Source organism: Dendropsophus ebraccatus, chromosome 3 (assembly GCF_027789765.1).
Source record: "Dendropsophus ebraccatus isolate aDenEbr1 chromosome 3, aDenEbr1.pat, whole genome shotgun sequence".
NCBI lineage: Eukaryota > Metazoa > Chordata > Amphibia > Anura > Hylidae > Dendropsophus > Dendropsophus ebraccatus.
Window position 1 is genome coordinate 8,579,510 of NC_091456.1, and position 14,263 is coordinate 8,593,772.

Below are 14,263 nucleotides of genomic sequence, written 5' to 3' on the forward strand. Positions count from 1 at the left end.
TGACATTAAAATCTGCATGCAGCCACCAACAAATGCCATGGAAGGGTATTTAAACAAATATAAAAAGCATGCATGTAAGGAAAAAACACAATGTATTATTAGAGAACCCGAGAAGAACTTCTAGAAGGAATTGTACAATCTTCCTAACATGAAACTATTCTTTAAAGTGTCACTGTCGTTTAAATTTTCTTTGCAGAAATCAATAGTACAGGCGATTTTGAGAAACTTTGTAGTTGGGTTTATTAGCTAGAGAAAGCAGTTTGAAGCTCTCCCCCCTGTATTCATTGTTCTCTATGGAGAGGGGAGGGGTGGAGGGAGATGAGGCACCAAAACAGGACAACAAAGTTAATATACAGGTACATCACCGGGCTATCTCCTCTGAAGTCAGCACTGACCTGTCTGACCTCTGAATACTGGCTTTCACACAGGTCCCACTGTGTAATCCTTTGTTCTCTGCTGCCGACTAATCTTCCTCCTCCCCACTCCCCTCTCCATAGATTACAAAGGGCTTGACTGATGTAAAAGTCGAGATTTCCTGATAATGAGCAGTGAATGAGAAAGATGAGGGTAGGGGGGGGGGGGGGGGGGGGACCTGGAAAAAGTCTTTTTTGAATTCAGATAATTTCATATTTGCCTAATAAACCCAATTACAAGGTTTCTTAAAATAGCCTGTACTATTGATTTTTGCAAAAAAAAAATAAAAATTAATAAAAAAATACTACAGTGACACTAACTGAGCACCATCTGCTATGGAGTCACAAACTGTAGATAACATACTGTAACTATATGTCAAGTACACATAAGAGCAGGGCACAAAGACAGCGCCTCACAAATAGTCCCATCATTCAGATAAACTGGAGAACCTTGCAGCAGTGCTGACCAAGATGCTGGCAGGTTTTCTTTGTCTATGAAGCGACCCAAAACAGCAATTTTCCATCTCAAAAAAAAAAAAGTTGTATTTTTTTTTTTTTTTTTCTAACTCAAAAAGAAAAAAACATTCCCTAGTGTCTATTCATATTAAAAAGTAATCTGTCTGCTGCGATGTACATTCAAAACTGCTGACAATGTTAAGTCAAGGAGACACCTGATACTTTTCATATACGCAGCTGTGCTTTCAAAATGTAAAAAAAATGGTTTTAATCTCTGGAGTGTCAAAGCGGCTTTCCTGAGCTCCTGAAGGGCTGAGCACTATATTGTCTTTTGACTCCCCCTACCAGGTCTATTCCTGCTTGAGTGGCAGCGGGAAGACAGGCTGGGGTGAAGGACACATAAAAACCACCAACCATCAAGCACTTCCAGAGCTAGGGAAAGCCTCTGATAATTTTCACAGGAGAATGATAGCATTTTCTACGTTATGGAAGCACCTATGAAAGGTTCCACGTGTCTCCTTGACCTAACAGCTATTTATTATAACAGCGTCAGCAGTTTGGAATGGGAATTGCAGCTGACAGATTCCCTTTACATGCCCCTAAGGGCCGTATTCCACAGCCCTATGAGCAGTGTAGCATAGCACCTATCTGCTAGATTGGCGCTCACTTACACAGCTTGACAATCATATAGCAAGGGCTGTGTGTAATATTATATATATATATATATATATATATATATATATATATATATATATATATATATATAGCAATGTCCGTACAGCCCTTGCTTTCACATAGAAAATAAAAGTTTATACTTACCCATGCTCCCCCAGTGTCCTGGTGTCTTTTCCCTGCGTTTCCTGCAACATGCAACCATCTCTGACACTTCTGGCTCCATCGCTTCAAGGACAGACCACCCAGCCAATCACTGGCAGAATAAGGACAGCCCCGTGGCCAGTCACTGACCGAGCAGTCTCAGTGTCTGAGGCGGATGAGGGGAGCAGGAAATGGGGGGTAATGGCAGCAGAACACCAGGAGAGCCTGGACACCCAAGTATAATCTTTATTCTTTTTCTCACATCAGTCATCGACCACGCACCACTTTTACACACAGTGATGCACAGCATGATTTTTCAACATGTTGAAAGCCAACAATCCGCTGATGATCAGCTCTTCGACTGATCGTTGTCTTACATAGAGAGATAATTTGCCCTGTGTTCACACTGCGTTTTTGGAGTCCGTTTAACATATGTGATTGGCTGCAGCAGTTGTCTATCAGAAGTAGTCCAGGAAAGTAAAGACTGGGAGGGAGCACTGGAGCATCAAACTCATGAGTCGGTGTATATATGTTATATGCAGTTTATTTACAGTTAAATGTTTTAGATATTTCTATTCATATTGGATATTAAAAATTTTTCCCTTTAAACAAGTGAGGCTGGGTTCACACTACGTTTTTGCAATCCGTTTAACGGATCAGTTGTTTGTTTTTTTTTGACGAACACAAAAATTAGGTTGACCATGTTTTGTGTCAGTCAAAAAAAAAATCTTTTTTTAACCTCTTAAGGACATATGACGTACCCCTACGTCATATGTCCTCACTTGCACTTCAAAGCGGGGCCGCGCGGCGGCCCCGCTTTGAAGTGCCGCAATCCCGGGTGCCGCGAGTAGCCCGGGACCGCTGCTATTAGCAGGCACGGTCTGATCGCCGTGCCCGCTAATTAGCTAATCGGAGGCAGCTGTCAAAGTTGACAGCTGCCTCCGATTACCGGAGGCAACGTTTCCGTGGTGTCTAGTGGGGGAGATCGCTCCTCCGGGACCTTGTCCCGGAGGAGCGATCTCCGTTACTGATGCCGGCCGGGGATGCGTCCAAGATGGCGCCGTCCTCGGCTCGGCACTGGTTCGTTTTCGGCTGCAGCAGCCGAAAGCAAACCCGAGTGCCGATCTCATGGATCTCTGCAGCATATCTATGCTGCAGAGATCTCAATGAGAGATCACAGTGTATATACTAGAAGTCCCCCAGGGGGGCTTCTAGTATATGTGTAAAAAAAAAAAGTGTTGTTAGGGTGCGTTCACACCTACAGGATCTGCAGCAGATCTGCAGCAGATTTGATGCTGTTTTCAGTTATTTAAATGAAATCTGCTGCAGAAAATCAGCTGCAGATCCTGTAGGTGTGAACGCACCATTAATAGTAAAAAGCCCCCTCCCCTAATAAAAGTCTGAATCACCCCCCTTTTCCCAGGTTTTAAATAAAAGTAAACAAATAAATAAATAAACATGTTTGCTATCGCCGCGTGCGTAATCGCCCGAACTATTAATTAATCACATTCCTGATCTCGTACGGTAAACGGCGTCAGCGCAAAAAAATCCCAAAGTGCAAAATTGCGCATTTTTGGTCGCATCAAATCCAGAAAAAATGTAATATAAAGCGATCAAAAAGTCGTATATGCGCACTCAAGGTACCGATAGAAAGATCACATCATGGCGCAAAAAATGACACCTCGCACAGCCCCATAGACCAAAGGATAAAAGTGCTATAAGCCGAGAATGGAGCGATTTGAAGGAACGTATATTGGTTAACAACGGTTTGAATTTTTTACAGGCCATCAGATACAATATAAGTTATACATGTTATATATCGTTTTAATCGTAACGACTTGAGGAACATGCATAACAAGTCAGTTTTACCCCAGGGCGAATGGCGTAAAAACACATTTCCCCCAAATAAAAGAAATGGTTTTTTTTTACAATTTCACCACACATTGAATTTTTTCCTGGTTTCACAGTGTACTTTATGCAAAAATTCAGCCTGTAATTGCAAAGTACAATTAGTGACGCAAAAAATAAGGGGTCATGTGGGTTTCTAGGTGGAAAAATGCAAGTGCTATGACCTTTTAAACACAAGGAGGAAAAACCGAAAACGTAAAAACGAAAATGGGCCATGTCCTTAAAGGGTTAAATAAAGGAAGTCAATGGAAAAACGGATCATAACGGATGCACACAGTTGCATCCGTTTCTTGCAATCCCTTTTTCATAAGTTTTTATTTTTCAACGGATTGCAAAAACGTAGTGTGAACACAGCCTGACCGGTATCGGCAAACTTAGGGCCCTATTGCACCGGACGATTATCAATCAGATTATCGTTAAATCGTTCGAATCTAAACGATAATCGTTCGGTTGAAATGCAGTTAACGATTAACGACCGAACGAGAAATCGTTGATCGCTTTTATATCAGTCGCTTGTTTTTCAACATTTTGAAAAACAAGCGACTGCAACGATCAGCCGACATGAACGATGTCGGCTGATCGTTGCACTCTATTCCACGGAACGATTATCGTCCGTAGCGGTCGATATCGTCCGAAAACGAACGATAATCGTTCCGTGGAATAGGGCCTTAAGACCTGGACCTATTTTTATCGTTGCTCGTTCGCAAAACGTTCGCATTGAATAAGACATCGTTCGGTCGATTGCAGTAGATACGAACGCAATAGCGAAGAAATAGCGAAGAAGAAAAGATCGCAAATATGATCATAAGTAACGATTATCGTTCCATGGAAATGAGTGAACGTTTTCAGGTCTTTCGCAATAGCGGTCGTTTGAGATTGTTAACGATTATGCAAACGATAATCGTCCGGTGGAATAGGGCCCTTAGGCTGGGTTCACACTACGTTTTTCCAAAAAAAAATAAAAATGGATGAACTGCTGAAAAAAAACAGATACAATTGTGTGCATCCGTTTTTCCGTTGACTTCCATTATAAAAAACAGATCAAAACGGACACAAAAACTAGGTAGACTACATTTTTTTGTATTAAAAAAAAAAAAAAAAAAAGATCCGTCTTTTATTTTTATAATAGAAGTCAATGGAAAAACAGATGCACACAATTACATAAGTTTTTTTTTTTACCAGTTTTTTATCCGTTTTTTTTTTTTTTTCTTTTTTTTTTGCAAAAAACAGATTGCAAAAACGTAGCGTGAACCAAGCCTTACATCTATATGCTGGGTTCACACTACGTATATTTCAGTCAGTATTGTGGTCCTCATATTGCAATCAAAACCAGGAGTGGATTAAAAACACAGAAAGGCTCTGTTCACACAATGTTGAAATTGAGCGGATGGCCGTCATATAACAGTAAAAAACGGCCATTATTTCAATACAACAGCCGTTGTTTTAAAATAACAGCAAATATTTGCCATTAAATGGCGGCCATCCACTCAATTTCAACATTGTGTGAACAGATCCTTTGTGTTTTTAATCCACTCCTGGTTTTGGTTGCAATATGAGGACCACAATACTGACTGAAATATACGTAGTGTGAACCCAGCCCCCAGTGGTGAATGAACAGTTCTGTTCTCAGGATATGATGTGTATGGAGGCCTTTTTAAACTCTTTTTTTTTTTACTGCCCTACCCCCTTATTTCTCCTCGAGATAAGCTGCCACCAGAGCTATCTGGCGGCAGCTTAACCCTCCTCTTCCCATAAGGTGACACAGAAATGTTTGGCAGTGATGAACATTATTGTGTATGGAGAGGATCTGGTCATGCAATTTTATGCCTTTAAACCTGCACCATTATGTTATACTATAGAAGATCAAGGCTCTAACAGGTCCCAATATCTACTTTTACTGTTGTCCCAATCTGTGCAATAATAATAAATCAGTGTTTATAGACTACCTAGCTAGACTTTTCAGGCAAGCAGGCCCGATGGCAATGTGCATGTGCTGTGTGCTATGCTCCAATGTTAACTTTTTATATTCTATAAAGGCAGAAAATGAGGGGCTCATGTTTAGGAACCTAATCCTGAAAAGCAAAAGGCTGTCGTGGTAGTTTATGGGAAAAAAATTCTGTAAGACTCTATGTAATGTAACATTTTGAGATACACATTATACAAATCAAGTTTACAATTTTGTAATAAGCCACATATACCACAGGGTCACATACACATTATATAACCAGCATTAAAAATAATAAAGCATGGTGTAGGAGTGCAGAGCGGCCATGCATTTGGGTGAGGAAAGTAAAAGAAAAAGTTTACGTCAAGCAGCATGTGATAGGACAGATAGGTAGCATCATGTACAACAGATGATTAGAGCTGCATCAATGTTGTTGTGAGCACAAGCAACAATTATCAAAAGACAATAAAATTCACATACCAGAACAACAAAAAATAGTAGTAAATTTAGGTTCCCCATGTCAAGCAGTCTGGCCAACTCTACAAACATACACACATACAAGTACAACAGGGACTAATGATTTAGTCAATGCAGCCTGGATTCTGACAAAAAAGACATGTAGATACACTACAAAATGGTTTTTTTTTGTTGTCAAAGCACTGCGGACAGATATCTACATAAACTGCGTTTGTTTGTGGTTTTTCTATGCCAAAAACGCAGTGTGCTCTGGGTACAGAGTTATAGGCTTCTCTATGGATTGCAAAATAAAAACACACAAAACAAAACATGTAATGAAGCCATTGTCTTGATTATATATAATCTCTATCCACCTGTCTATACACAGTATAGGAAGACAGCTGCCTATGGGTGGCTGATGGGCAGGTCTTTATTCATATCAGGACTACTTATAGTGTGTGAACATAAAGGGGAAGACTACGCCGTCCTCAATATTAACCTCTTAATGACGTCATACCAGTCATGGCATCGCTGAGGAGGTACAGAGGGATCCCGACTAGAGTCCCCTCTATACTGGACCGCTGATAGCCGTTAGAGCAGGGATGGGGAACCTTCGGCCCTCCAGCTGTTGCAAAACTACAATTCCCATCATGCCTGGATAAGTAAAGCTTTAGCTTCGGCTGCCCAGGCATAATGGGAATTGTAGTTTTGCAACAGCTGGAGGGCCGGAGGTTCCCCACCCCTGCGTTAGAGTGATCTCTCTGGCCGACCATTTTTACTGTTTAAATGCTGCTGTCAATTCTGAAAGCCGCATTTAAACATTAGAAATGCCAGTCTATGGTGGTTCAGTGGAGGGATCCAATCCACTAAACTCACAGCCAGGGGCCTCTTCTAGGTCTCTGTGCTGTTCAGGCTTGGCAATTGCTACAGCCTGCCTTCAGCAGTGTCAAGAACCTGGATCAAGGCAGTATATATGTATTGCATTGATTCCTATGAGCAATCATGATGATATGGCTCATAAAAGTACCCCAGTGGGAATTACAAAAGTGTAATTAAATTTTTAATTTTTATATATATATATATATAATATATACACACACATACACTCACCGGCCACTTTATTAGATACACCTGTCCAACTGCAAGTTACCACTTAATTTCTAATCAGCCAATCACATGGCGGCAGCTCAGTGCATTTAGGCATGTAGACATGGTCAAGACAATCTCCTGCAGTTCAAACCGAGCATCAGTACGGGGAAGAAAGGTGATTTGAGGCCTTTGAACGTGGCATGGTTGTTGGTGCCAGAAGGGCTGGTCTGAGTATTTCAGAAACTGCTGATCTACTGGGATTTTCACGCACAACCATCTCTAGAGTTTACAGAGATTGGTCCGAAAAAGAAAAAACATCCAGTGAGCGGTAGTTCTGTGGGCGGAAATGCCTTGTTGATGCCAGAGGTCAGAGGAGAATGGGCAGACTGGTTCGAGCTGATAAAAAGGCAACAGTGATTCAAATAGCCAACCGTTACAACCAAGTTAGGCAGAAGAGCATCTCTGAACGCACAGTACGTCGAACCTTGAGGCAGATGGGCTACAGCAGCAGAAGACCACCCGTTACTAGCATGGTGTACCTAATAAAGTGGACAGTGAGTGTTATATATATATATATATAACCAAATCCATTCCATTAAATCACCCTCCCCTTCCTAGTTTTTAAATAAAAGAATGTTAAAAAAATAAATAACAAACATGTTTGCTATCGCTCTGTGGGGAAATTGCCTGAACTAATAAATTATCATATTCCTGATCACAGAGGGCAAACACTTAAATCACACCAAAAGTGCAAAAATTCTGTTTTTTTTATCACATCCCAGAAAAAAAATTGTACAAAAAGTGAAGAAAAAGTCACACATATGCAGGTGTGGTACTGATAAAAAAGTACAGGTTATCGCGCAAAAAATGACCCGTGAAATAGCCCCATAGACCAAAAAAACTAAGCAGTTTTAAGCCCTTCTTTTTTAAGTTTTACATTTTTTAAAAGTAGTAAAATAAAAATTAAATGAAAGCTTAGGGCACTCACCGGTAAGGGCCCTCAGCTTTTATTTTCTACCTGTTACTAATTCATTGTGTCTAGTATGAGAGGTGCACCAGGGTGTGATTCACTTGCTAGTCCCGAGTGAAGCCAAAGTCTGATTGATTGACGTGTGGAAGCAGTGACTGTGAAAATCTCCAGACTCCAGAAATTGTGTATCGAGAACATATCCGTTTTACCACACAATGAGTGCCATAAGCATGAAACCTGCCCAAAATTTGAATAGCAGCTTTTTTTCCCCCCCCCAACTACACCACACAAATATTTTTTTGGTCTTGCAGCATATTCTATGGAAAAATGAGTTGTCGTTACAAAGTACAACTAATGTTGGCTCATTGGTTAATGAAGATATCGCATATTAGAATAATTCAAGTGACAAGACATTGTAATCCGCATCTACCCCTCAGGGAAGCAGTAAGCTAGAGACAGTCTCTTTAAAGCAAATTTACCATCTCACAATGCTATTTATCTTTTTCCACACCCTATGAGCGGCCAACTGCGCCCAAAACACTGCCTAGTTCCCACGCTCCGTGTTCTCTTCTTGTGCACTGATCCACTGTATGCGCTGGAGGCAGGCCTAGTGCCCCCCCACCCCCACTGAATTATTTTCCCCTTCCCTCGGGAACGCACCTCTATTAGAATCAAGCAGGGCCGCATGACCAAGGGGTGGGGATATAGTTACAATGGGGGCACAGGCCCGCCTTCAGTGCACAATCAGAAAACGGGACCGCACCACCAGGATCCCCGCGCCGGCACCATTATGAGATGGTACATTCGCTCTAAAAAGTTTTTATATACACAGGTATCATATTGGGAGTTTACCACACTTGAATAAAACACATTACACAATATAAATGGAAGTAGAATTTAAAAAAAATAAAAAAGACAAAAATGTGTTAGTAACTGAGGGCTCCCAGCAGCAAGTGGATAAAGCAAAATGGAGTAAAGTTGAAAATGACATTCCATTATTCTACTCTAAAGAGTTTGTGAGGTTAACCATTACTGTATTAAAAGCAATAATCAGATTAGTATTCAATGCACAGAAGTTATTTTACAGTAATTACTTGGGAAAACCTCTGTAGTAACGCCAACATTTTAGGTATTTAAGAATGAGCAACTCCTCAAATCCTCGGTGATGCTGTCTGAGCAATGAATGCAAGCAACACAATGACAAGCTGATCATGCTTTGCAGAATTCACTATGCGCTAGTGCACGGGATTACTGCAGTCCAACTAAGCAGTCTTAAGCCAATTATATAGATTACATTAGGAAGCCTGACCAGGGTTGCAAAACACTGAAGCTATAGATGTGATTATTAAAGTCTTATGAAATCCATAAGCAGAGTTGCAGGATGTGGAAGGGGTTTTACAAAACAAACAAAAAACAGAGGTGTTGTACCTTCTGAAGACATGCGTTTAGGCATAGTAGAGACAGGAGCTGGAGAACCATGAGCAGAGGGGTGAGACGGGGGCCTGGATGGCCGCGAAGGGGGCCTGGAGGGCGGCCTTGTAGGGGTGGCTGCCCGAGGTGGAAGAGAGTTGGGACCTGACTGGTAGCGAGAAGGTGGGCGGGAGGAAGGAGATGGACAAGGCGATGGCCAGGGAACACCTGACAGAACAAATGAGATGAAGGAAAGTATAAAAAATAAAAATATGGGATGAAAAGGAGGGAAAAAAACAGGTCAACAGAAAAAGTAAAACAGAGGGGAAATGGTTTCTCGCAATAAACCTGTAGTTTTGGCAAATGAATTAAATATGGGAGTAATGCTGTGAATTTTAAAATTACCAGCTAAGTAAATTTACCTTTAGTAATGACACACCTAAAAGGTCTCTATGGGAAATTACAGACTGATACTATTGTTATCACTAACGGTATCAAGCAATTATGGGAGGAGATTAAAGGCAATGCAGATGTGCATCTACCACTCTGGCTCTATAACAGGTAAAGTAGGAGAATTAATACAAACACATAAATCATCAGAAACTTGCCTCCATTCACTACTCTCTGATCAGCTCCAGAATTTGGGCTGTAGTCTGAAGAATGGGATCCAGTTCGTGAAGGAATTGGACCAGATCCAGACTGGCCCATTCTTGGTGAATTTTGTCTTACACCATGGCTACTCCATGACATGCCATCTTTACTCCGCTGTCCAGGTGGAACATACTTATTTTCCCTTTAAAGAAAATAAAAAAAAAAAAAAAAAAAAAAAACAAAGTTTATCAGCATTCTCTTAAGAACAAGTCCTACAATCCTAATTTTTTTTTCTTCTTAAATAATCCTACCTAGTAGCCACAGAGTGTCCTTCTCGCTCACACACATTGCGTTGTACTGCAGTGTATTTTTCTTCTTCAGACCTTTCATCATTTTCCAAGGCAACACGTGCTTTATACTGGGAGCTTGACTCAATCTCTTCAGCTATTTGTGCAGCTCTTGCTTCTCTCTTTAGATACTCTTCAGAATTGTCCCTTTCCAAAGGAACACTTTAGGAGGGGGGAAGAAAATAAAATGTAATCTTTTAAACACAAGTAATGACACTATTGATATGGCACATTCCCTTAAACAATCAATAAGCTTTATGTGCTACAAAACAGAAAACCTATTTACCCACTGCCAATGGATTTTCTGTTCTGTATCATGTAAAATCAATCTTGGTCATGTATTTATCACACAGGTGATTAGATTGTTACAGATCTGAAAACTACCTGTGTTTTTGCGCCGTGTGAACAGTATTCCAAGTCTCTGAACTTTAATGGTTTAGTTTTAAACAATTATAGCAAACAACAATCTTGAAAATTAGGAATGCGTATGCACAACTAGAAAACGTAAGTAAGCTTGTTTTTGTTTTTTTTAATAGAATGTGTAGACTACTTGTAGTAACCGGGAAACATTATGCAATGCGTCTATTTTTGTTTTTGTTTATTTAAATGATGACTTGTAGAATTGAAACCTGGTAACCAAACCTCTAGTCTAGTTTTCTACTTACGTATAAGAGGAAAGGCTGCTGTCATAGGTTGATACCACGCCATAATTTTCTTCATTGTATCGAAACATTTCATTGGGATCCCAACCATTAGACTAAAAAGAACAAAAATAGTGGATACAAACTTTAAAACCTAATAAGGTTCAAGGATAGGGATAAATTTGAAGAAAAAAAAGCATATTTTTATTTGTCTCAGGGTGGCATAAAAAAAAAAAAAAAAAAAAAGTATATTCACTTCCCCAATCCCTCCAACAGCTGCTGCAGCGACGCTCCTGGTCTCCACACATCATTGCTGCTTCAGTTTCTGGTGAGGCATCAACCTTACAGGACCTGCATAGCCAAGTTAGCCACACTGCAGCAGCAGAGGACCAGGTGAGGTGAATTTTTTTAAGCACTTTGAGTCACTTTTTATGCCAAGATAACCCCCTACTAAAAAGAAATATTCTGGCAAAAAAATAAAAATAAAATAATCAATTGCTAAAATTATTTAATTTTGTATCTAGATGCCGAGGTATTTGCTCAGCTCGAGGCTTCAGTGTACATGGTGTTAGTGACACCGAACCTCCCCCAGTGTACTGTACATTCTGAAATGAAAACACTACACATTAAGGGAGGCTCTCTGTCACTGGTGCTGTAAAGCAAATATTCAGGAAGTGGGCAGGGACTCTGACATGAGCAACCCTGCAGTTTCCAACACAGACATTGTTGGCAGGAAAGAACACCGTGTTGGCTCTCACTGCTGCCAGGAAACATCTAAAAGTAGATTACAATGAATTGGTAAAGTAGAAGACCAATGGACTAAAAAGTCCTGCAGCCGGCAGGGTGGGAAACTGATTACAAGTAGGCACTTACCACTTCCCGAGCTTGCGGTGAGTGGCGGGGCCAGCCATACGCCGGAAGGCATTTTCCCCCAAGTTGTGATGACGGAGAAAAGGCCTGTCCCGGCTGATTGACCAGCCGCTCAGCCAATCAGCGACTGGAACAATGTCTCGTCCCAGTCACTCACTTGCTGAGCAGCCTTGTCCATCATCTGGGTCGTGATGTGTCAGCTCCGGAGATGTCAAAGCCCAGCAGGGGTCCTGCCACAGGCCCCACCACTTACCAAGGGGAAAGTAAAGTTAGTACTTCTAATCAATTTTGTCCCCTGCAGGATTTTATAATCCGCCAGACTTCTCTGGATATATTTGCTTTTCTCATGGTAACTTCAGGCTGTTGCTTAAAAGAAATGTGTCATCATAAAATGACCTATTTCTTAAACCATATGTTTGATGTTAAACAGTGTGTCTGCTCCAGTCATTTTCTATGGACGTCGGACTCATCTCTATTGATTTGCATATAGCGCGCACACAGATTCGGACAACGATTTTTCAGCCCAGGGACTGGGTCCAGGAGCGGTACTTCCTGAAAGGATTAAGTATGCAGGGCTCCCAGCAGGTGGTCGGGCAGGCTCTGCCCTGGCAGCCGGGGTGACAGGTCCTCTTTAATCCATACAATAATCATAAAAGTCTTTACTTACTACATCTGTATCTAAAGATTCCAGCTCCTCGCTATTAGTAGACAAACTGCTACTAATGAGGCCATCGCCCCCATCCCATGGTTCCAGGTCCTTCTCCTTGTGCTCACCATTCACTTTAGAAGATATACCAGAGTCTGTGAAGCCATCTAAAAGACAAGATTTTCAGATAAAAAATAATAGTTACAGCTTTACACTTGCTCAAATGTAACAAGATACCAAGTTGCTATAGTAAAAATGTAAGTTTTGGTGTTTTTTTGCCAATCACTTAATTTTTAAGAAGCTTGCAAGTGTTTCTTCACAAATCCCAAAGGATGTTAAAATGTGTGCCCAACATATGCCACTTTATAAGAAAAAAAAAAAGAAAACACAAATTTTTGCACAACGTGACTTCAACACGGGGAACACTTACAGTCAACAGGGAAATTCATGCTCTTTTTACTTACAACCAATTCACTAAACATTGTGCTACTAATAAATTGGTTGCACAGAAGAACATTACTTACAGGCATAACAGCTGTACAAGAGGCATATGATAAGGGCCTCTAAGGGCCCTATTACACAGCCCGATAATAAGAAGCAAGCGATGGGCGACCTGTCAGGTCAGCGGTCGCAACCTCCTCACTACAGTGCTTTTACACACACACACACACACAGACATTGGGCCGGGGGTTGGAGGGGTTGCAGGGCGTAGTGGGACGGGCTGCCCAGATGATTCTTAGATCGTCTGGGTGGCCCATAGAAGATAGCGGCGGTCTACTGCCAGCGCTCCTGCTGCATGAACCGGTGGGCAGCAAACTGTCTCTATTCTTGTTGTTTTAACAGAACATGTTTTAAGACAACAATCAGCTGATATTGTGCATGTCGGCTGTTCATTGCCTTTTAACATGACCTATTACTCGAAACAATTATTACCCAGAACTGCCGGTAATCAGCCAAGAATGGCCAATAACCATTTGGTGTAATAGGACCCCAAGATCATGACAGCATACCATAAATGAATGGCAAAATAAACAGACAGCGGTTTCTTCTTTTAGGCATTTATCGCATTTATACAGCAGGCCTAGAATAAGGCACTGCAGTTCTCCTTTGTGGGGATTGTGGGTGTGAGACTATCTACCAGGAACAAAGAAAACCTTTGTTCTGAATATATTACCATTTTACATGCATGCAAACATGCAAAAAAAAAATATCCCTGATGTAGATGGGTCTGCATGGCAGTAGGGGGCCCCTAGGCCTGCCAAAGATGCCCATGGGGGTAGTCTTCGCCCCCAGTGCTCCAAACCACTGTATTGTCTTAAGGATATAACTACTAATTACACTGAAATCGTGCAAAGGAAATAAAGATACCTTAATAGTCAGTGCCCCGTGCTCAAAAAGGACTTTTTTTAAAAAAATTTGTCTAACCTGCTGAGTTTCCCTTTAAGGCCCAAAGTATATGCCAGGGGACAGGGGTTTTACAGGCAAAATCCATTCTATAGCCCAGTCACTGATTGTCGGGGAGCCGTGATTAGCATGTGTTCCTTAAGTCCACATGATAGCTCATCATGACATTTTGCCTGGAAAACCTCTTTAAATAGAAAGGGAAGATCCACATGTCAATGTACAGTTTTGCATATACAAGATGTCATGTCCATTACTGGAAAAATTTTACTAAAACAAATTTATATGTTCAAAACTTTTGACG

At 41.1% G+C, this 14,263-nt stretch overlaps 1 protein-coding gene across 7 annotated transcripts in view; it reads right to left on the reverse strand.

Annotated features, from left to right (window-relative positions):
- Positions 1-14,263, reverse strand: part of ATXN2 (ataxin 2) — a 69,834-nt gene that overhangs the window by 25,709 nt on the left and 29,862 nt on the right. For 6 of the 7 annotated variants that reach the window (XM_069960784.1, XM_069960781.1, XM_069960785.1 and 3 more), the window contains exons 6-10: positions 12,580-12,725; positions 11,067-11,158; positions 10,366-10,563; positions 10,072-10,256; positions 9,482-9,691 (exon numbers count right to left, since the gene is read on the reverse strand). In XM_069960784.1, coding sequence (XP_069816885.1) covers positions 9,482-9,691; positions 10,072-10,256; positions 10,366-10,563; positions 11,067-11,158; positions 12,580-12,725 — 831 coding nt within the window. The remainder of the gene's footprint in view (positions 1-9,481; positions 9,692-10,071; positions 10,257-10,365; positions 10,564-11,066; positions 11,159-12,579; positions 12,726-14,263) is intronic. The other variant, XM_069960787.1, reaches the window with a different exon arrangement.